Source organism: Delphinus delphis, chromosome 9 (genome assembly GCF_949987515.2).
Source record: "Delphinus delphis chromosome 9, mDelDel1.2, whole genome shotgun sequence".
Taxonomy (NCBI): Eukaryota; Metazoa; Chordata; class Mammalia; order Artiodactyla; family Delphinidae; genus Delphinus; species Delphinus delphis.
In genome coordinates this window covers 22,918,289-22,942,419 of record NC_082691.1, presented here as the reverse complement: position 1 = coordinate 22,942,419, position 24,131 = coordinate 22,918,289, and the positions used below count along the sequence as shown (strand labels likewise).

The window sequence follows — 24,131 nt, the reverse complement described above, 5'->3', positions numbered from 1 at the left end:
AGGATGAAAATACAGTGTATCAGATAAAGACTGAGATTCAGAATTGGCTTTTTTGGAGAACTTTTTAAATTCAATGTGTTTGTCATTGTTTTAAGTCTGTTACTGTTTTTTAGAGAAAATGGAGCTAAGGAAAGGAGTGTATTTGATAATAAAAGTTTCTCATTCTACTAATCAGATTTCAGGTGATGAAATGTCATCAGTATTTGTGCAGTAGTGAAAACATTATTTTGATCTTGGTGTCAAGACAAAGGTAGGAAGGAGAGAGGAAAAGGAAACAATGAAAAGAGAAAGGAGGGGCTTCCCTGGTGGCGCAGTGGTTGAGAGTCTGCCTGCCCATGCAGGGGACACGGGGTTCGTGCCCCGGTCGGGGAAGATCCCACATGCCGCGGAGCGGCTGGGCCCGTGAGCCATGGCCACTCAGCCTGTGCGTCCGGAGCCTGTGCTCTGCAACGGGAAAGGCCACAACAGTGAGAGGCCCGCATACCACAAAAAAAGAAAAAAAAGAGAGAGAGAAAGGAAAAGAGGATTTGTCTTAAAATTGGGTTTGAATCGAGCCGTATATATACCTAGGAAACCATTATGGAGTTTGTGCCCCAACTGGACAAACATAGAGTAGATGGAAAAGTAGAATGGAGGATAGACTGTGGCACGATCTATATGACAATTTTGTTTTTCTCCTAATAAACACTCTACTCATTTGATAGCATTTTTATTAACCTAATTCTTTATAACCTCTAAGACCTAATATTCATATGTAGATTATATAAATCACCATTTTAAGACTTTATTCTAGAAAAATACTCAAATTTGATTTTAAAGTGATTTGGATATTCAGGTTTGTAAGGAGACAATGTTTCCAGTGATTATATCATCTCTATGCATGTGCAATTTAATATAATACCTACTAAGTACCAGGCATTCAACACAGTCATTTAATCAGTGATTACTATTCTCACATAGGAGATAAAGGTCTCAGTTTGTAAACCACTGGCTATGGAGGTGGGAAAAAGATCTCTGATTACCCCCCCAAGGGAGTCAAATAAAGCACCTCCGTATCAAAAGCGAAGTTTTAAGTTTAGTATGCCTCTGGTTTTGGACCATAAAAAAAACTTTGGCCTTGGGAATCAGATATGTCTGTTTAATGCTAGCTCTTTCACTTTCATGCACTAGGTGTGTAACCTTGGACAAATTACCTATCTTCTCTCAACCTTCCTTTCTCTATCTGTAAAATGGAGTTAAAAATACGAGCCACAGAGACTCATTAGCATCAAATGAAGTGAGCTGTGAAAGTTCTACAACAGTCCCTGACAAAGTAGACCATCAGGAAATGTTACAAGATAGTAAGAATAACTTTTCAATGGTGTGGCATAATGTCAGCAGCTTTTCCTGTTGAAGGGAAGCATTTTCTGTATGAGAAGAACGTTTCCTCAAAAAATAAGATATTATTTAATGTGCTGCTTTTGTCAATTTGGCAAAGGTTAAACTTACAAAATATCCAGAAATTTCTAATCATTGCAAGTTAGCCTATCACATCATCAAGGCCATTCTGATATGAATTTAAACTAGAATTGCCAAGTTGAATGAAATTTCACTTCTGGTTTGCTCCAGTCCTCCAGATAGACTTAGTTTAAAATCAGAGAAGACTTTTGGATAGACCATGCTTTAAGGTTTTCATCTGGATTTTTAAATAGGACAGTTATACAACTTGAATAGCCACTGACTCCACTTAATCTCTCACTTTTCATAATCCTCACATTAATGTTATCCATAGAAATACATAGAGTACTATATTATTATGATTCAAAGTTCCTCGAAAATGTGTGTTCCATTCCTCAGCTAGAAGTTTCTTTGCAAACGTAGCCTCTATATGTGTATGTGTCCCTGTTAAAGAAACTAGTATTGAAATACAAGATTATACAATATTAGCATCTTACCTTCCTGTCATTTGTGCTCCCCACGATTTGGAGAAAAGCAGAAAACTGGTATTCTGCGTCTGAATCTACTCTAGCAATGAAAGTGAAAGGAAATCACATCCTCAAACTTGAGGGAGGATAGTATGCAGATTGTGAAAAATCCTTCAACTGTCCCATTTTACACAGTCTCCTGCCCAGTGTTGAATCCTATTTTCAAAGGGAATTGTTGAGGTTTAAAAATATATAGTTTAAGGGAAGTGGAAAAGCCACTTGGTCCATTGTCTCCTAAATGCATTAAAAATATTCCCTTTCTAAGGCATCTTGAAGAAGCATGCAAATTACAAGGCTTGTGAGAACCACTGTTGAAAAATACTGTGCGGTATCTTCATGTGATGTTTGCGACAATTGCTGGAGGTAACTACTACCCACTTTCCTTCAGCATCATTTCAGAAGATCAGCAAAAAATGCTGTTAACTCTAAGAGACTCAAGCTGTCAAAATCTATTAAAGTGACATACCGTTAATGCTAGCTCAACCTAAAAAACAATCATCCTGTAATGAAATGCTTTATAGAAACTCAGGAAAGCTAGGAAATACATGCTTCTCTACTAAATTAGCCGGTATTTGAGACCCATGGTGGTGTGGTATAGAAATGGTAATTTGACTCCCTGCGGTGGCTTAGTAATGGCCCCTTCGTAATTATCCATAGGTGTGTGTGCTTTTGTGAATATGTCTTAGAGACCTAGAAATGACTTTCCTCCAAAAAGGGGGGAAGAATTTGGAAGAAGCAGATGTGGGTAAAAAGAAGGGAAGTTTATTTTCCTTAGTCACCTCCCAAATTTGTTGCTAGTATATAAAAACGTAGACATCAACACACTCTCATACACACACACACGCACACACAGACACACAGCACACACAAACTTTGAACTGAGGCATGTCTATAAAGAGCATCTTTACAGCGACTTTATTTTTCAAATGGGAGCAGCAAGCACTGAACGCAGTGCAACTATCCTCACAACAGGATAGTCATAACCCCCTTTCTGTCCATGGGCATCAAGTCTTTATTTGAGGGGAAAAGCCTAGATGATATTGACATGACTGTAAATGAGGACCAGAATGAGATACTGCAGTACTTTACATCCTTCTGGTAGTCGATAATGAAGTGCTATCACACTATACAAAAGTCACATTGGAGGAAAATAAAAGCTAGCATGCTCTCCTGACAATTTATAATTTCACCAACTTCATAGACTTCATCTCATCAGATTATTAGAGCCCTGCTCAGAGGGATCAATCATTAAGGAGTTCCTAAGTGTGAAGAAAATGATTGGAAAGTATTTTCTGTTTACCCCACATGAAAGTAAGAAATAAAAGGGAATCTTCTTTAAGAGCAGAAACTTCATGACCCAAGGATATTAATGTTTCAGTTCTCAGATCAGAGATGGCTCTACACTTAGGCAGATGTACTGTCATCCAGAAAACACTATTTAAAGAGAGCTTTAACACTCTGGAATCATTTGCCCACTGCCCAGCTTAACTCCATCCTTCCTCCTTTCCGCCTTGAAATTCCCTTCATTAAGTAGGCACTTAAACTCTGGAAGCTTGCTATGAAATATGCTTCCTGGGAGAATTTTCTCAACTTTGCTTTAAGTGCAGATTGGTTCATCAGATTATTTAGCTAACACTTGTAGCTCTGATACAATAAAATATAGTTAAATTTCACTGAAGAAAGAGAAAATACATGTGAATTGATATTATAATTTTGACTTCCTTACAACTGTGTTCAAAGATCTCTATTATCTGGCTTTAGTTTATATTTCTAACCTTTTTTCCCACTTTTTCCTCTCACATTGCATTCTGACTCTTCCCTATATAAATGTCACTTTTCTACACCTGTGACTCTGCTCATTTCTGAAGCCCTCACACATGTCACATCCTTGATAATTTGTCCATTGATAGATGAGATGACTTGAGACAGCTATTCACAGTAAAGATTTTAGCTCCAATGTATGGTTTCGAGTAGTTCTCAAGTAACAAATTACAGTGTGCGTAAGAATCACCTGGAGTGCTAGCCAAAGATGGAGATTTTGCCGCTCCACCTCAAAGATTCTGATTTGGTAGTTCTATGAGAACTACCAGACTCCCAGAATATGCATTGTTAATAAGTCCACCAGATGATTCCAATGCAGGTAATTCCAGGACCTCTTTTCAAGACAGTGCTCTAATAACCTTTCTCCTTTGCTTTTTAAATTTCTGGCAAAAGACTTCCCAGAAAACATTTTTTAAAATGAAATTGTCATTAAAAATTATTAATTCCCAGAATTCCATTCCAAAAATGCTAGAGTACAGACATTTTTATCTATCTTCCTAGCTGGATTGAAAGTATTTAGATGGAAGATAGCTAAATGCGGGTTAATGAAATTGCTGTTAGTTACTTTTTGAGAAAATGTAGGAATCCCAAGAACATGCTATAATTTGCATCACTTTTGTACTGCCTCTACCAGCTCTGTAGTTAAAGGGCAACAAAACAACCATTTATGAAAGGGTAGGTTTAAGATGAAAATAATTCTTTTGCAAAACTCAGGAAACAGTATCAGAGCCTGCGAACTGTGCGCTTCCAACTGGAGAATCCTGTATTTGTAATAAATTCCTTTTGCTCTGGATGAGTTCTGCATTTTCAATGAGGTTAACTTGGCAACATTCTAGTTGATTTTAATAAAAATAGCTGCTTTGAGGACAGGGAGCTGAGGTTGCCAATTTTACAGCTGCCTTTGCACGATTACTCTTACACCTCCTTCAGGGCTACTTAGAACCAGTAAGCAAATTAAGTGTATCGATTGCAATTTTGTTGGTCTAACCCCCTCTTTTTTTTTTTTTTTTTTTCCTTAAGGAATAAACTTGGTTCCTTTCAGTATGTGTCTGTTCAGAGTGATCTCTTTTCTTTTCAGCCATAACACAAAGACAACATCATGGCTGGATCCACGACTTGCGAAAAAGGCTAAACCTCCAGAAGAATGCAAAGAAAATGGTAGGTTATTTAAGTTTTTATGGTGTTTCGGCGTTGCACTTTGAGAGTATGTGTGTTTCTTAAGAGAGGGTCTTGTCTAAAGAAGCTATAATCTGATTGAGACAATTTTAAAGCTGTAATATTTAATGCCCAGATAGGAGAAAGAATTAACTCGGCATTTCAGCAGTGCCATGTGGTTTTCCTTTTTCCTCTGAGGGGACTGTGCTGGACATCACAGCTCTGTGATCTCTATGGGTTCTCTTTGACTCCTGGCCTGACTTCCCACCACCTACTAGGGAGTTTTTGTTTGCAATATGTCTCTCTGAGGACTCTGATCTTTTCATTGGAATTAAATGTGGTGTATAGAGAAAAGTATTGTGGCACTATAAGTAATATTTTATTTTTGTGTTTTGAGGTATAGCATTCTTCTAGTTATTAAGGAATCGGTTATATAAAGATTTATACGTATGGCTCCTTTCCTTTAAATACAACAATTAATTGCATGAATGTGCTGGGTTATCTTTAGTATTTTCCAGTTCCCAATGTAATGACGTTAATTTGCTTAAAAATTGACTGTTTTCATCTATGTGAAGAGTTTTTAAAAATAATTTTGAGGATTAGATGAAAGTAAACCTTGTTTTTAAATTAGTAAATTATATAAATGAAGTGTTACTGATGATACTTACAAGTTTTTTTAACATTGAGTTTAATGTTAAAAGAGTACTTATAATTTGTCTAAAATGATAAATAGCGTATACTCCTGATGATTCATTATTTGACCACATTCACAGCCTTTATCTGATCAAATTATTAGAGCCTTGTTCAGAGGCATCTATCATTGAAGAGCTCTAAAAGTGAGGAAAGTGATGAGGAGTGTTTAAACTTTTAAAAAAGTTTTTAGAAAGTCAACTTTTTAAGAAGTCTGTAACTGTAAAAGTCCTTTTATTTTAATGGTAATTCTGTCTTTCTCAGACAATATCAAGATAATATTGTTCATTCCTATGGTATAAGGTAACTGTTCACAAGCTGGTTATACAACTAAGCTAAATAAAAAATCAGTTTACCGGCTATATGTACATATTTGAATGCATAAATGTCTAATTTTTATCACTACATATAATTTTATATTCACAGCTATGTCTGTATGCCTTCTGTATAAAAGTGTAGCTATATGTGTGTGAATCCTTTACAATTATTCTGTGACCTGAGACTTTTGAGCACAATTAGGTTACATTTCATTGGCACTAATAAGACATATGTTGCAAATTATGATAGGTTATAAATTAAAATGACCTGATCTGCTATATCTGGGAGTTATGATTTACTGATGCCACAGATATAAAACTATATATACATATATATATATATATATATATATATATATATACTAATTAAAATGAATTCAGTGATTTTGCATTTCTGTACCTGTTGAACTTCTCAACTGTCTTGTACATTTGAGTTGTTCTTTTCATTATAAAAGGCTATTAAAGTCAAATTTTAAAATCCTGGGAGAGATGTAGGTTTAACATTTTGCATAACTGTAACATTTCAATGTTATCAGTTTTTCCCATATCTGTACTCATCTGTCTTCTCAGCATGGTAGATGCCTAAAATATGATACCAGTACCTGTGAATTCATGTGATATTAAAAAATGAGTCCTAGAATACAGTCTAATAGCTCAGAGTGATTTATAACTGGTTAATTACTATTTTTCTTTTTCTACAAAATAAGTAATTCACAGATTTTATTTCATATGTTACTGGAGTATTTTACAATGTAAACTAACATCTAGTTAGAATGCTATTGTTCCAGGCACATATTTTAAGTTTTCTTACCAAGAAAAGTGCTTTTTGGTTATACTGTTACTTCTCTTTTATTTTTCTTTAAATAGCATAGATTAAAACTGCTTGTTTAAAATGTTGGATGTTAATGGATTGCTGTTGAGCCTACTAGTTAAGACAGCCTTCTTTATATCTATCACAGGTCAGCGCAGATCAAAAAAGTTAGTAGTTTTCTGAATGCTGAAATATGTATAAAATGTGTGTAAAAATTGTAGAGGCTTAAGATGATAATATCTTTCACTAGCAAAGATTTATCCTTCTTCCACCATGGAGATAGAGTGGAGGCTAATTACCTTAATCCAATCAGAGCTGAGCCAACATGAGGTTGGGTTGAGCTTTGGTGAGACCCAGTCTACCTCTGGTTTGCTTTTGTTCTTAGGGTGTTTGCCCGCCCAGAGTTTCAACTAATAGCCTATTGTAGGTCAGCAAATATTTTCCATAAAGGGTCAGGTAGTAAATACTTGAGGCTTTGGTCACCGAGTTTCTTCGCAACTACTCATTGTTGTACAAAAGTGACCAAAGTCAATATATAAATAAAGGGTATAGATATATTTCAATAAAACATTGCTCATAGACACAGAAATTTGAGTTTCATGAATTAAAATATTATCCTTTTGATTTTTTTTCTCAAACATTTAAAATTATATAAACTGTTCTTAGCTCTTGGACCATACAAAACATAGGGGCAAGCTGGACTCGGTCCAAGGATGAACCCTGGCCTGGTGTATCCATGTGGAGCCTGCCCCTGGGCAGGTCTTGAACACCAATATTTTAAAAATATTTTTCTTCTCAGTAATGCAAGACTACCAAAAATCTGTGGTGCTTTTCAGGGGTTTTAGCTTAGTTTTTTGCCTCCAGACCTTGCATCTTCTGAATTTGACAGATGTCATCATGGAATGATTGGCATGTGTTAGAGCTTTGTCAGTCCCTCAAGACTATAACTGTTTGATGGTTTCTCTCAACCCCAGTGATGGCCTTCTTCCCAGGCCAAGTCTGGATTCTTTCCACAGCCCAGAATCAACAAAAATCATCTACAACATTCCTCCCTTACCTCTTCAGGATTCTCTCCTCTTCAGATTCTTAGACCATTTTAGATCTGTTGTTTCAGCAGTTCTCTGATTCCTTTGTATTGTTTATTTGTTATATTTGATCTAGATTTTCTATGTGTTCTCTTAACCTGCTCACTTCATCCTACCTGGAAGCAGAAATTTTAGTGCAGTAATTTTTAAATTGTACATTTAAGACTTTACTGGATTGCATGCTGTAAATTCTTTATTATCATTATAATCATACTTAGTCCCTCAAGATTGAATTCCATGTTATGTATGTGTGCATACTATTATGAATGTACATATGTATGTGTGTGTATGTAGATATGGATCTGTAAATGTATGCTTCTTCAGTTCTGTTTACATAGATGCTTGAAGGTGATTACTTAGTCACCTATAATAAGATGAAGTCAAGTAAAAGAGAGATGAAAGGAGGTATCGACTGATTTAAATTATTCTTGGGTGAGAGAAAAAACTAGCAAATGTTTTCTCATTGGCATCAAGGAGGGAAAAGCCACCATGGATGGCTCAGTACAAATACTTATTAAACAACTACTTATTTTGTTGACACTAAAGCAATCATTTTGCTTTTTTGTTTGAAGGATAACACAGCTACTAAACATAAAAACATACTTCCTTCTCTCAGAATATGGTTGAAAATAGTAAAGTCATTGTGCTCTGTGCAGTTTTGGAATTTAAGCACCAGTCTACATGGCAGAAAAAAGTCTCCACCTACTACAAGACTCTAATATTAGGATTTGGGGGAGTGCTGTTCAGCAAGCCAATATAGTCTTTTACAAAATGCAACAGAAATAACAGTTAACTATTAAATAATGTGGATGCAAGATTGGTTGAACTGTATATAAAGCACCATCATATTGTCCCCAGTCCTGAGAATCAGCACTGTGATGTTTGTCTGAGATATTTCCAATCATAAACATCCCAGTGGTGACACACTCCGCATGAATCACTGAATTAGGGTCAATATCAGAAGTGATTCAATCCCTGTAGGACTCTTTATAAAGTTGGAAAGTGACTAAAATCAGTAGGACTACAGTATTGTATTCAGGAGAGGAAATTATGTGGGATTTGTAGTCAGGGAAAACTTTATTCCAAATCCAAATCTGTGGGCTTTTAGGCAGGTACTTAATCTCTGGGAGCCTAGGTTTTCTTACCTGTAAATGGAAATGATATCTATTTCATGCACATTTAGTTTCACAAACGAGGACAGAGTTTGTTGCACCATAGACTCTAAATAACTGCTTCTTTATTTTCATTCGAGTATGCTCTGAGCCAACAAATTAGTCTCATAGAAGGCAACGGGGAAGAAATTCAGAACAGTTGGCCTACCTTAAGAGCCTTTAATTTCTCTAGGGTGTCCTGAAGAGGTAGAAAAGAACAAACCCATGTAGGCAAAACTTATCCAGCTAGCTAATTCCAGCCTAATATTAATAGATTGGAGGTTTCCCCCCTCCATTCTGTTAAACTAGCTCTAAATTTCACCAAGTTTTAATTCGAGCTGTATGAATTGGGTCATTTCTGTATTCAGTATCTATGAATTGTAAGTGAGTTGTTTCATAGGAAAGAAAAATCACATAATCTTAACCTTTTTACCTACATGAAAACTGCATTTCAACTTACATTAACTAAAGCTTTGAACTATTACTTAATCTATCTTAAAAAAAAAAAAGCTATGTCCGAAATGCTCATGAACAAAGATAGCATAAACTTTGTTTCATAATATTTATTAAATGGATTTTTTCCAAGATAAGGAGGTTACCTTTCTAAAATAATAGAAAACGCTAATTAATTTCAGGTCATTTCTTTTTTTTTTTTTTTTTCCAGGTCATTTCTTAAGTGAGTTTTATAGACATGACAGAAACATTTGGACATGCATACTTTTATTTTTATTTTCATAGTTCAAATTCATTTTCTAGACTACATAATTTATTTCCCTTAAATAGGGACTTTGGCCTACTTTCTCATTAAATTTGTATTGATAATTAGAGCTCCTAATTTCTCAAGATTAAATATGAGCAAATTAATATATCCCTTGAATATTTGTTTTTCTAATCTGATAAAACTGCTAAGATTATATTTGTAAAGTATCTTGAAATTTTTTCACTAGGAAGAATTAATAAAAAACAGACTCTAAAAATATTAACTATTCAAGTACTAAAACTTTAAAGTTGAAAAGATTCATTTATATGCAAATATTGAAATCCTAATGTTTAAATATTATGAACAAACTAATTTGTGTATTTTGTTTCTATACTGATATTTTGAGTGTTTTTGTAAAAAAAAAATGATGAAATTTAAAATATCTTAACAGAAGCAGTTAGTTCTTATTTCACTAACTGGTAATTATTTGTGTTACAGTAAGTCCTCCACATATGAACAAGTTCTGTTCTGAGAGTGCGTTCGTAAGACCAATTTGTTTGTAAGTCCAACAAAGTTAGCCTAGGTACCCAGCTAACACAATCGGCTATATAGTACTATACTGTGATAGGTTTATAATACTTTTCACACAACTAATACATTAAAAAACAAACACAAAACATAAAGAAAACATTTTTAATCTTATAGTACAGTACCTTGAAAAGTACAGTAGTAAAGTATAACAGCTGGCATACAGGGGCTGGCATCGAGTGAACAGGCAAGAAGAGTTACTGACTGGAGGAGGGAGAGGAGGTGGGAGATGGTAGAGCTGAGGGATCCTCAGCAATAGGAGGCGGAGGGCGAGCTGCAATTTCACTCTCGTCTGACGTTGATGGCACAGGTTCTGGTTCCTTGCTGGATTCAATTCTGTCTACCCTCTTGAAAAAACGATCCAGTGATGTCTGGATAGTAGCTCTTTTTTTCTCATCACAGATGACACGGTAGTACTAGATTGCATTCTGAATGGCTGCTACAACCTTCATGTACTGTCCTACGTTCAGGTCCTGTGCCTCAAAAACTAACAGTGCCTCCTCAAATAAAGAAAAACCCCTTGCCATTTCCTGTGTCATGAATCTCTTTGGTTCTTCAGTTACTTCTGCTTCCTCTTGTCTTTCTTCGTCCTTTCCTTGGGCCTCCAGTTCCATCAGGTCTTCATTAGTAAGCTCCTCATGTTGCATAGCAAGGAGTTTAATGTTATAAGAATGAGTGACATCTACCATCTTTTCACCTCGCTCCACTCTCTCAATTATTTTCAGTTTTGTTTCCATCGTCATCGCTTGGCACTTCTTAGCAGTACCAGCTACATCACCACTGCTTTTATGCTTGCTTCCAGACATCCTGGGCTTGAAATAAAGATACTGTACTACTGTACTCTATATAGTACTATACAGTAAAGTACACAAAAGCACAACCACTTGTAGTGGATGCAAACACATGACAATGTGCGCCAGACATGTGAACTAACTTATGTGATTGGACATGCAAACGCAAGTTCGCATCTTTGAAAGTTCGCAACTTGAAGGTTCGTATGTAGGGGACTTACTGTAGTCATGATTTTCTATAGCAGCACTTTGAGATATGCTTTATCTAATAATATAGCACTCTTTCCATAATTTCAGCTCAAGAGTACTAAGAAAAAAACAATATTTTAGGAATATAAATCTTTTGGGGAGGAAATAATGTTAATCCAAAATAAATCATATAGGATGGATATTGCACTGTTGTGCACAGGTACCAGATTCTGGGTTGTTACTGGCTGTCATTTGATCTAATTGGTCCCATTCTATTCTGATGGGTTGGTGTCCAAACAATTAAAGCTGTTAAATATTTGGAATATCTTTCCTTCACTAATTGTTTATCTGTTTCCCTTCTACCTATTAATGTTTACTTTAGCTATAAAGTAGTACCTGCAGAAGGATTATGAAATTTTGTCCTCCTTTAGTTCTTGATGTCTCAACTTACATTTATGCTTAGGAATAAGTTGTGTCTTATCCTTACTCTTTAATGCACACAAGTTTAAAAATAATATTGACATCATTGAATCTGTTCTACACAGTAGCAAAATGATTTTAAATTTTTTCAAAGATGACTTTTTTTAAAGCATTATAAATCCACAGGAAATAACAAAAGGATTACAGGGAGGTCCCAAACACCCTTCATGAAGCCTCTCCCACGTTAACATCTTATATATATTTATATATATATATATATAATACAATATCAAAATCAGGAAATTGACATTGGTACAATGAACAGAACTTATTCAGACTTCACCAGTTATACAAGTGGTCCTTTGTGTTTGTGTGTGTGTAGTTCTATACAATTATATCACGTGTATAGCTCCACATAACTATAACCACAATAAAGATACATTACCACGAGGCTCCCTTATCTACCAGTTTGTAGCCATATACGTGTCCTCCCACTGCACAAACCTTAGCCACTAATCTATTCTTCATTTCAATTACTTTGTTATTTCAAATGTGTTATACAATAGAATCATACAGTGTGTAAACTTTTGAGATTGCTTTTTCCACTCAATTTAATTACGTTGAAATCCATTCAGGTGTGTGTCTCAATGGTTTGCTACTTTTTATGTACCAATGTTTGTTTAAGCATTTACCCACTGAAGGACACCTGGATTGTTTCCAGTTTTTAGCTAATACAAATGAAACTACAACAGACACTTGAATACAGGGTTTTGCATGAACATAGGTTTAATTTCCCTGGGATAAGTGACCAAGAGTGCAATTGCTAGATTATTATAGAAAGTGCATCTTTAGTTTTAGAATAAACTACCAAACTATTTTCCAGAGTGCCTGTACTCTTTTATTGTACATCCCCACCAGCAGTGAAGGAGTGATCCAGTTTTTCTGCATACTTGTTAGCATTTGGTGTTACGACTATTTTTTATTTTAGCCATTTTGATAGGTGTGTAATGATATTGTATTGTGGTTTTAATTTGTATTTCCCTAATGGCTAATGATATTGAACATATTTTCATGTGATTATTTGTCATTTATATATCCTTCTCAGAGTAAGTCTGGTCATGTCTTTTGACCAATTTTTAATTAGACTCTTTTTTTTATTCAGTTTTGAGAGTTCTTTATGTATTCTAGATAGAAGTCCCTCTATCAGATATGTTCTTTACAAACATTATCTCCCAGTCTGTAATTGGCCTTTCCATCCTCTTCACAGGGTTTTTTGCAGAGAAAATGTTTTTAATTTCAATAAAGTCTAATTTATCAAATTTTCCTTTTATGAACCATGTTTCTGATAACAAGTGTAAGGACTCTTCACCTAGCCCTAGATGCCAAAGAGTTTCTCATGTTTTTTTCCTAAATTATATAGTTTTACATTTAAGCCTGTGGTCTATGTTTACTTAATTTTTTTATAAGGTGTAAGGTTTAGGTTAAGGTTCAGTTTTTTCCCTGTGGATATCCAGTTACTCTAGCACCATTTGTATAACAGGCTATCCTCTCTCCATTGGATTGTGAATGCAACTTTGTCATAAATCAGTGGGTTCCACTGGTCTATGGGTCTATCTCTGTGCCAGTAACACACTCTCTTGATTCCTGTAGGTCTGTGGTAAGCCTTAATATTAGGGAGAATGATGCTCCCTAGTTTATTCTTTTCTAGGAAGAGAGAAGGAGAGAAAGAGAAAGGAGTTTTAGTTAATCAGGAAGAGATAACAATTCTGAACTTTTATGCATGCTTGTATGTACAGCTTCAAGTTATACAGAGATGGGGAAAAAATGACAAATCTGAAAAAAAGAATTTAAAGAATTCACTATTAGAGTGTATGATTGAGTGCATCTCTCTTACTACTCAATATATTAAACACAGAAAAATAAGAAGAAAGATTTGAAAAACAGAAAAGGTATTCTTGATCTAAAAGTTTTAACGAATGGAGAATACACTTCTCAAGCATACATAGTACTTTATGAACATTGAATACATAATAGTCCATAGAGTAGGTCTTTACAAAATTTAAAGATGACATTCCTATATTACAGAAAACTTTAATTATATATCAATAAAAAGAAAAATAGTCTCCATAATAGGAAAATTTAAAACATTAAAAAATGTTTCCACCTTCATTGGGGTATAGCTGACAAATGAAATTGTGTCAGTTTAAGGCATGCGGTATGATGATTTGATACACATATAGTGAAATGATTAACACAATTTAGTTAATACATCCATCAACTCACATGGTTACCTTTTTGTGTCTGTGTGGTGAGAACATTGAAGATATACTCTCTTAGCAACTTTCAAGTATATGATACAGTGCTATTAACTGTAGTCACTATGCTGTACATTAGATCCTCAGAACTTATTCATCTTATAACTGTAAGTTTCTTTCTTTTGACCAGTATCACCTGATTATCCCCCATTCCCCAGCCCCTGGCAACCACCATCCTGCTCTGTTTCTATGACTTCAGCTTTTTAGGATTTCACATATAAGTGAGATCATATAGTAATTGTCTTTCTCTGACTTATTTCACTTAGCATAGTGCCCTCAAGGTCTGTGCATGTTGTCGCAAATGGCAGGATTTTCTTCTTTTCTATGTCTTAATAATATACCATTTATATATATCTTATTTTCTTTATCCATTCATTGATCAATGGATACTTAGGTTGTTTCCATATCTTGGCTATTGTGAATAAAGTTATGGTGAACATGGGAATTCAGATATCTCTTTGAGGTTATAATTTAATTTCCTTCAGATATATATGCAGAAGTGGGAGTTCAGGATCATGTAGTAGTTCTATTTTTAATTTTTTGAGGAACCTCCATACTGTTTTCCATAGTGGCTGCACCAATTTACATTCCCTACCAGTAGTGCACAAGGGTTTCCTTTTGAACATCTCTTGTCTTTTTGATAGTAGCCATTCTGACAGATGTGAGATGATATTTCCTTGTGGTTCTGATTTGCATTTCCCTGATGATTAATGATGTTGAGAACCTTTTCATGTACCTGTTAATCATGTATGTGTCTTCTTTGGAAATATGTCTGTTCAGGTCCTTTGCCCATTTTTAAATTAGATTTTTTTTTTTTTTTTTTTGCTAGTCGTACAACTCCCTTATACATTTTAGGTATTAATCTCTTTCCAGGTAAACGTTCTGCAAATGTTTTCTGCCATTTTATAGATTGCATTTTTATTATGCTGATTTTTTTTCAGTGCAGATGTTTTCCCACTTGTTTAGTTTTGCATTTGTTGCTTGTTCTTTTATTGTCATTTCCAAAAAGTATTGCCGAGATCAGTGTTAAAGAGCTTTGTCCATGTGTTTTCTTCTAGGATTTTTATGGCTTCAGGTCTTAGATTTGAGTTTTTAAGATGTTGCAAGTTAATTTTTGTGAGTGGTGTAAGATAGAGGTCCAATTTCATTTTTTGAATGTGAATATCCAGTTTTCCCAACATGAATTGTTGAAGAGACTGTCCTTTCCCCATTGAGTATTCTTAGCTCCTTTATCAAGTACTATTTGACCGTAAATGAAAAGGTTTACTTCTGGGCTCCTTTTTAAAATTAATTAATTAATTAATCAATCAATTTTTGGCTGCATTGGGTCTTCACTGCCATGCATGATCTTTCTCTAGTTGCAGTGAGTGGGGGCTTCTCTTCGTTGTGGTGTGGGCTTCTCATTGTGGTGGCTTCTCTTCTTGTGTAGCACCTGCTCTAGGCTGTGAGCTTCAGTAGTTCTGGCATGCAGGCTCAGTAGTTGTGGCTCGTGGGCTCTAGAGCACAGGCTCAGTAGTTGTGGCGCATGGGCTAAGTTGCTCCATGGCATGTGGGATCTTCCCAGACCAGAGCTCGAACCCATGTCCCCTGCATTGGCAGGTGGATTCTTAACCACTGCATCACCAGGGAAGTCCTATTTCTGGGCTGTTGATTCTATTCCATTTGTCAATGTGTCTGTTTTTACGCCAGTACCATACTGTTTTGATTACCTTAGCTTTGCAATATAGTTTGAAATCAAGAGGAAGTGTGATGCCTCCACCTTTGTTTTTCCCTCCTCTGGATTTCTTTGAGTATTTGGGATCTTTTGTGGTTCCATACAAATTTTACAGTTGTTTTTTCTATTCTGTGAAAAATTCCATTGGAACTTTATTAGAGATTGCATTGAATCTGTAGATGGTTTTAGGTGGCTGGACATTTTAACAATACTAATTCATCAAATCCATCAAGATGAGATAGTTTTCGATTTATATGTGCCTCTTCAATGTCTTTCATCAATGTCTTATAGTTTCAATTGTACACATCTTTTACCTCCTTAAATTTCTTCCTTAATATTTTTTGATGCTATTGTAGATGGGATTTTTTTTGTTTTTCAGATAGTTTTTTGTTGCACAGTGAACAATGTGCTACATGACTCTTTTTGAATTATGGTTTTCTCAGGGTATATGCCCAGTAATGAGATTGCTGGGTCGTAGGGTAGCTCTACTTTTAGTTTTTTAAGGAACCTCTATATTGTTCTCCATAGTGGCTGTATCAATTTACATTCCCACCAACAGTGCAAGAGGGTTCCCTTTTCTCCACACCCTCTCCAGAATTTATTGTTTGTAGATTTTTGATGATGGCCATTCTGACTGGAGTAAGGTGATACCTCATTGTAGTTTTGAATTTTATATTCGTAATATAGTCTGATTTGCATTTCTCTAATGATTAGTGATGTTGAGCATCCTTTCATGTGTTTGTTGGCAATCTGTATATCTTCTTTGGAAAAATGTCTGTTTAGGTCTTCTGCCCATTCGGGGATTGGGTGGTTTGTTTTTTTAACATTGATCTGCATGAGCTGCTTGTATATTTTGGAGATTAATCCTTTGTCAGTTGCTTCACTTGCAAATATTTTCTCCCATTCTGAGGGTTGTCTTTTCATCTTGTTTATGGTTTCCTTTGCTGTGCACAAGCTTTTAAGTTTCATTAGGTTCCATTTGTTTATTTTTGGTTTTATTTCCATTTCTCTAGGAAGTGGGTCAAAAAGGATCTTGCTGTGATTTATGTCATAGAGTGTTCTGCCTATGTTTTCTTCTGACAGTTTTATAGTGTCTGGCCTTACATTTAGGTCTTTAATCCATTTTGAGTTTATTTTTGTGTATGTTGTTAGGGAGTGTTCTAATTTCATTCTCTTACATGTAGCTGTCCAGTTTTCCCAGCACCACTTATTGAAGAGGCTGTCTTTTCTCCACTGTATATTCTTGCTTCCTTTATCAAATATAAGGTGACCATATGCGCATGGATTTTTCTCTGGGCTTTCTATCCTGTTCCATTGATCTATATTTCTGTTTTTGTGCCAGTACCATACTGTCTTGATGACTGTAGCTTTGTAATATAGCCTGAAGTCAGGGAGCCTGATTCCTCCAGCTCCAGTTTTCTTTCTCAAGATTTCTTTGGCTATTCAGGGTCTTTTGTGTTTCCATACAAATTGTGAAATTTTTTGTTCCAGTTCTGTGAAAAATGCCATTGGTAGTTTGATAGGGATTGCATTGAATCTGTAGATTGCTTTGGGTAGTATAGTCATTTTCACTCAAGATTTCTTTTTGATTTCCCTTTTGATTTCTTCTTTGACCCATTGGTTTTTCAGGAGTGTGTTGTTTAATTTTCACTGATCTGTGAATTTTTCAGTTTTTCTCCTCTGTTTCTAGTTTTATTACATTGTGGTCAGAAAAGATAATTTGTATTATTTCAGTATTCTTACACGATCTAAGACTTATTTTGTGACCTAACATAATGATCTATTCTAGAGAATGTTCCATGTACACTTGAGAAAAATGTGTATTCTGCTGCTGTTAGATGAAATGTTCTGCATATCTAAGTCCATTGATTCTAAGATATAGTTGAAGTCCAATGTTTTGTTATTAATATTCTATCTGGATGATCTGTCCGTTCTTGAGAGTGGGGTATTGAAGTCCCCTACCATTACTGTATTATTGTCTATTTCCCCCTTCAGACCTGCATTTGCTTAATATATTTAGGTTCTCCAATATTGAATGCCTTTATATTTATGCAGTTGTTATATCCTCTTGATTAACTGACCTCTTTATCATTACATAATGACCTTCTTTGTCTCTTGTTAAACTTTTAAAATTAAAGTCTATTTTGTCTGGTGTAAGTGTAGCTGCCCCTGTTCTCTATTGGTTTTCCCTTGGATGGAATATCTTTTCCCATCCATTCACCTTGAGCCCATGTGTCCTTAAAGCTGAATTGAGTGTCTTTTAGGCAACATATAGTTGGGTCTTGTTTTTTTATCCATTCAGGCACTCTATATCTTTTTTTTTTTTTTTTTTTTGCGGTACGTGGGCCTCTCACTGTTGTGGCCTCTCCCGTTGCGGAGCACAGGCTCTGGACCTGCAGGCTCAGCGGCCATGGCTCACGGGCCCAGCTGCTCCGTGGCATGTGGGATCTTCCCGGACCGGGGCACAAACTCACACCCCTGCATCAGCAGGCAGACTCTCAACCACTGCGCCACCAGGGAAGCCCTATATCTTTTGATTAGAGAATTTAATCTATTTACATTTAAAGTAATTATTGGTAGGTGAAGACTTAACTCATGCCATCTTATTGTTTTCTGACCATTTTGTATTTCCATTGTTTGTTTCTTCCTCTCTCGCTGTCTTCCATTATGAACTGATGATATTCAGTCGAGGTACGCTTTGATTCATTTTTTTTTTAATCTTTTATGTGTCTCCTATAGGTTTTTGCTTCGTGGTTACCATGAGGGTTAGGTACATGAAATATTTTATAGATGTAAGTCTATTTTAATCTGATGACAGCATAACTTCAATTAATACAAAAACTCTAGGGCTACCCTGGTGGCACACTGGTTGTGCATCTGCCTGCCGATGCAGGGGACGTGGATTCGTGCCCTGGTCCAGGAAGATCCCACTTGCCACGGAGCAGCTGAGCCCGTGAGCCATGGCCGCTGAGCCTGCGCGTCCGGAGCCTGTGCTCCGCACTGGGAGAGGCCACAGCAGTGAGAGGCCCGCGTAACACAAAACAAAACAAACGAAAAAAGACTGTATACTTTTACTCCTCCCCCACATTTTATGTTTTTGATTTCACAACTTATCTTTTTTATAGTGTGTATCCATTAACAAATTATTGTAGTTAGAGTTATTTTTAATGCTTTTGTCCTTTTACTTTATATTATAATTAAGTGGTTAACTCAGCATCATATTATAGTATTAGACTATTCTGAACTTAACTATATACTTACCTTTACCAGTGTGTTGTACAATATATTTTCATTTGTTTTCATGTTACGAATTGGCATCCTTAAATTTCAGCTTGAAGAACTCCTTTCAGCATTTCTTTTAGGTGTATCAGTGATTTACTCTCTCAGTTTTTGTTTGGTTGGGAAAGTCTTTATCTTGCCTTCATTTCTGAAGGACACCTTTGTCAGGTAAAGTACTCCTGGTTGGCACTTTTTTCATTCAGTACTTTGAATATATCATCCCATTTTCTTTTTCTTTGCAAAGTTTCTACTGAGAAATACACCTATAGTCTTATGGAGATTCACTTGTATGTAAAGATGTTTTTCGCTTGCTGCTTTTAAATTGTGTTTGATTTTAGGTAGCATATAGTTGGGTCAATCTTTTTAAATCCATCCTGTGTTTTTTAATTGGTATATTTAGAACATTTACATTTAAACTGATTACTGATATTGTAGGGATTAAATCTGCCATTTTACTATTTGTTTTATTTAGTTCTTGTTCTTTTACTCTTTCCTAGTCTCCCTATGGGATACCTGAATATTTTTCTCTTTTTTAGTCTTCCTATGAGTTACTTGAACTTCAAGATTCTATATTGATTACTTATAGTGTATCTTTCATAGTGGTTGGATTGAATGTTACAATAATGTGTAACTTATTACAGTCTAATAGTATTGACATGTTACTACTTTGAGTAAAGTATAGAAATCTTATTTCTAATTATGTCCCTTTAGCCTCTCCACTTTTTAAATATATTTGTATTAGCATTTTGTCTACATACATTGAATACTACACAAAATGTTGCTATTATTTTTGTTTAACTATCAAATACAATTTAAGAAACTCTTTAAGAGAATGATAATGTATTATATTTTTCCCTATGTTTATCCATTCCATTGATCTTTTCTTCTTGAAGTTCTGAGCTTTCTCCTGATTTCACTTACTTAGCCATTCTTTAAGGGTATGTCTGCTAATGACAAATTAGATTTCTTTTTTCTTTAATCTGAAAAATATCTTTATTACCCTTCATTCGTACAGAATATGAAATGTGTGCCACTTCCTTATGGCCCGCATAGTTTCAGATGAGAAATCTCCTGTCATTTGAATTTGTGTTCCCCTCTAGATACTATGGCACTTTTCTTAGCTGTTTTTAAGACTTTTTTGTCTTTCATTTTCAGAAGTTATCATGTGTCTTGGTGTGGCTTTCTGTTACTTATTGGTTTAAGCAGATTCGTGAATCTATAGGTTTATGTATTTTGCCACGTTTGGGAAATCCTTTGACATAAATTTTTAAAATATTTTTTAAAATTCCCTGCTCTTTTTATCCTCTGCTTCTGGAACTTTGATCATAGAAATGTCAGTAGTGTCTTTGTTACTGTTCTACAAGTCCCTATGGCACTGTTTTTGTCATTTTTAGTATTTTTTTCTTTTTTGTGCATATTGAGTAAATTCTGTTGCTCTGTCTTCAATTTCACTATTCTATCCTCTATTAAATTCAGTCTGCTACTGAACCCCCTCAGTGAGATTTTAATTTCTTAATTTTTTTTTTTTTTTTTTTGGCCACACCACGTGATATGTGGGATTTTAGTTCCCCGACCAGGGATTAAACCTGTGCCCCCTGCATTGGAAGCGTGGAGTCTTAATCACTGGACTGTCAGGGAAGTCTCAGATTTTAATTTCTATTGTTTTGTTTTGTTTTCTTTTTACCCCATTCTATGACTTACATTTGGTTCTTTTTTTATAATTTCCATTTGTTTCCTAAAATTTAAAAAAAAAATTTCATTCGTTTCAGGGGAATTCACAATTTCTTGTTGAAGCAATTTTATGATGGATATTTTAAAATCTTTGACAGATAATTCCAATAATTGATTCATCTTTTTATTAGAATCAGTTGCTTGTCTCTTCTTATCCAGTTTGTGATTTTCCTGCTTATTGGTACGATTAATTTTATTTGACTTTACCCTGAACAGACTTTATATGGACTTTTAAAAATAGACATTTAAAATAAAATATTTTATTTTAGTAAGAAGTGTCCCGGTTTAAATTTGGTGTGTAGATACTGGCCCATTTTGTAGGCTGTGGTTCCAAATGCAAGATAGTTTTCAGAGACCTTGTGGTGCTATTTTATTTTATTTATTTATTTTGTTTTCTTTTGTTTAACATCTTTATTGGAGTATCATTGCTTTACAATGGTGTGTTAGTTTCTGCTTTGTAACAAAGTGATCAGTTATACATATACATATGTCCCCATATCTCTTCCCTCTTGCATCTCCCTCCCTCCCACCCTCCCTATTCCAGCCCTCTAGGTGGTCAGAAAGCACGGAGCTGATCTCCCTGTGCTATGTGGCTGCTTCTCACTAGCTATCTATTTTACATTTGGTAGTATATATATGTCCATGCTACTCTCTCACTTTGTCCCAGCTTACCCTTCCCCCTCCCCATATCCTCAAGTCCATTCTCTAGTAGGTCTGTGTCTTTATTCCCGTCTTGCCCCTAGGTTCTTCTGACCTTTTTTTTTTTTTGGATTCCATGTATATGTATTAGCATGCAGTATTTGTTTTTCTCTTTCTGACTTACTTCACTCTGTATGACAGTCTCTAGGTCCATCCACCTCACTACAAATAACTCAGTTTCATTCCTTTTCGTGGCTGAGTAATATTCCATTGTATTATATGTGCCACATCTTCTTTATCCATTCATCTGTGGATGGACACTTAGGTTGCTTCCATGTCCTGGCTATTGTAAGTAGAGCTGCAGTGAACATTTCGGTACATGACTCATTTTGAATTATGGTTTTCTCAGGGTATATGTCCAGTAGTGGGATTGCTGGGTTGTATGGTAGCTCTATTTTTAGTTTTTTAAGGATCCTCCATAGTGGCTGTATCAATTTACATTCTCACCAGAGTGCAAGAGGGTTCTCTTTTCTCCACACCCTCTCCAGAAATTGCTGTGGTAATTTAATCAGCTTGGTTCTTACTTGAGAGTTCCTGACTGATCCCTGCTGGTGCTATCTGCAAGGTGTGAAAGGCTCTTCGCTGAGTTGCCTGTTGTCACTAGTAAGGATGTGGAATTCTGAATGTGTGGGATAGAAAGTGTTACCCCTTGTCTGTGTTCTCTGCCCACCGGGTAATGGCAGGTGTAGGGCAGGGGATGGATAACCTACTTGGGATCCACTGATGTCATCACTGCAAGTGTATTAGGCCACCATTCCTGATGGGGGATGTATTGGTCTTTCTGGGTTCAATGATGCCACAAAGGGCCTCACCACTTGGCTGTGGGTAGATATTGGAAATAAGGCTGCCCTCATGTCCCTGCTGGGCTTTCCTTTTCCCGATCCTTAGGCAAGAGAGAGTAGGCTTTTCTCATTTGTTTGCTTGCTTCTTTGTTTGTATGTACCTATTGGTATTTCTGGCTTATGGCCTGACCCCAGTCTAAGATATGTAAGAAGTAAAGGGGAAACCCTTGGCACTCACTGTGGTGTCATCCTTCAAATCCTGAGTTACCTAACGTTTCTACCAATCTACCTTTTTCTTTCCACATTTCCAGTTTTTTTATGATTATCTCTTGAATTATTTCTAGGATATTTGGAGGGGAGAACAGAGAAAAGTGAGTATATACTGTCTTGTCCGGGACCACATGTCTAAATATGACTTTTGATACCAAATGATACCAGTGCTTTAAAGCTTAAGACTATTTTTCCATACATTCTTTCTGTTGCATCTACCCAACACTCTGTAAGGTAGGTAGAGATTTTTAACATCAATTTTTTTAGATAATGATGCTGTAGTCAAAAGATTTTAAGGGCTTTATACAATATGAGTATAGAGAAATTGAGGCTTGAATTAAGCCACCTGAGTTTAAGACAGATCTCCATGTTATGCCCATCTTGTCATACTATTAGATACTTTAGCTAGAGACTTTAAGCCCTAAAAATACACTAAGGGAAACTCATTATGAATATTTTACTTTAAAATTTTGTATTTAAAATAAATAAAAAGGAATTTTTTTCATATATTCTCAGTATTTTCCCTTGGCCATCATATCTGTAAATAGACCAATCAGTATAATTTTATGATCAAAGAATTTTAATGTCATGTGATTTATGTTCTTAAATTAACAGAGTGAAATCAGCTCTCTGAAAGATATCTTTAAATGAATATTGATTTATATTCTGTCTTCTTCAATTAAAAAAAAACCAAGCTTCTGCTGTTTTCTGTGCCTTCACAATTTCTAAAAATGTTCGCTACAGTCCACATAATGTTTGAACAGTTTCTCTAAGAGCTAAATGTGGGTTTCTGTCAATTACACTTTGAGGCATGACATTATGTGTCCCTCAGTGGTTAGATCTGTTGACCAACACAGAAAACAAAACAGAAAGGTGAAACACTGATCTGATTATTACAAGCAAGTTCTTTCAGAAGTGGGAGAAACAGATCCAGATCATCAATCCTAAGCCAGATAATTGAACGTTAACTATGGATTACAGTTGAAAATTAAAAAAAAAAAATTGGGCTTCCCTGGTGGCCCAGTGGTTGGGAGTCCGCCTGCCAATGCAGGGGACGCGGGTTCGTGCCCCGGTCCGGGAAGATCCCACATGCCACGGAGCGGCTGGACCCATAAGCAATGGCCGCTGAGCCTGCGCATCCGGAGCCTGTGCTCCGCAACGGGAGAGGCCACAACAGTGAGAGGCCCGCGTACAGCCAAAAAAAAAAAAAAAAAAATTAAGGGAGGCTTGATTTCAGTTGCTTAGGTAAGATGATCTGATTTTCCTGTTGATACATGTAATTTTAAGGTTTCCTAAGTGCTATGTTTCACCAAGCAATCCTTTCCAAAGCTGATGACTATAAAAAAGCAACCTTTTTTTAAGCTAGTTAGGATAAAAAATGAACATTTATGATATAATCCAGTGCATGATTGTGGCCTAACCACCAAGCCTCTCACAGTGTCTGTATATGCTCAGTGGGACCACACAGTTATAGTTAAGGGCCTTCCCATGTTACTATTAAAAACCCATCTCTTAAAGGAATTATATTTCCAAGAGCTCAAGATTTTATGTGCTCTTTGTGAGAACAATTTTAGCTTGAAAAGTTGCTTTCAGAAAAACAAGGGGGCAAACATTATTTGGTGTTTTAATACCAAATCTATGTAAGGAACCCAAATAGAT

The 24,131-nt window shown here is 35.7% G+C and overlaps 1 protein-coding gene across 2 annotated transcripts in view; it reads left to right on the top strand.

Moving 5' to 3' along the window:
• Positions 1 to 24,131, top strand: part of MAGI2 (membrane associated guanylate kinase, WW and PDZ domain containing 2) — a 1,338,731-nt gene that overhangs the window by 859,286 nt on the left and 455,314 nt on the right. For both annotated transcript variants that reach the window (XM_060020317.1, XM_060020318.1), the window contains exon 6: positions 4,864 to 4,943. In XM_060020317.1, the coding sequence (XP_059876300.1) occupies positions 4,864 to 4,943 (80 nt within the window). The remainder of the gene's footprint in view (positions 1 to 4,863; positions 4,944 to 24,131) is intronic.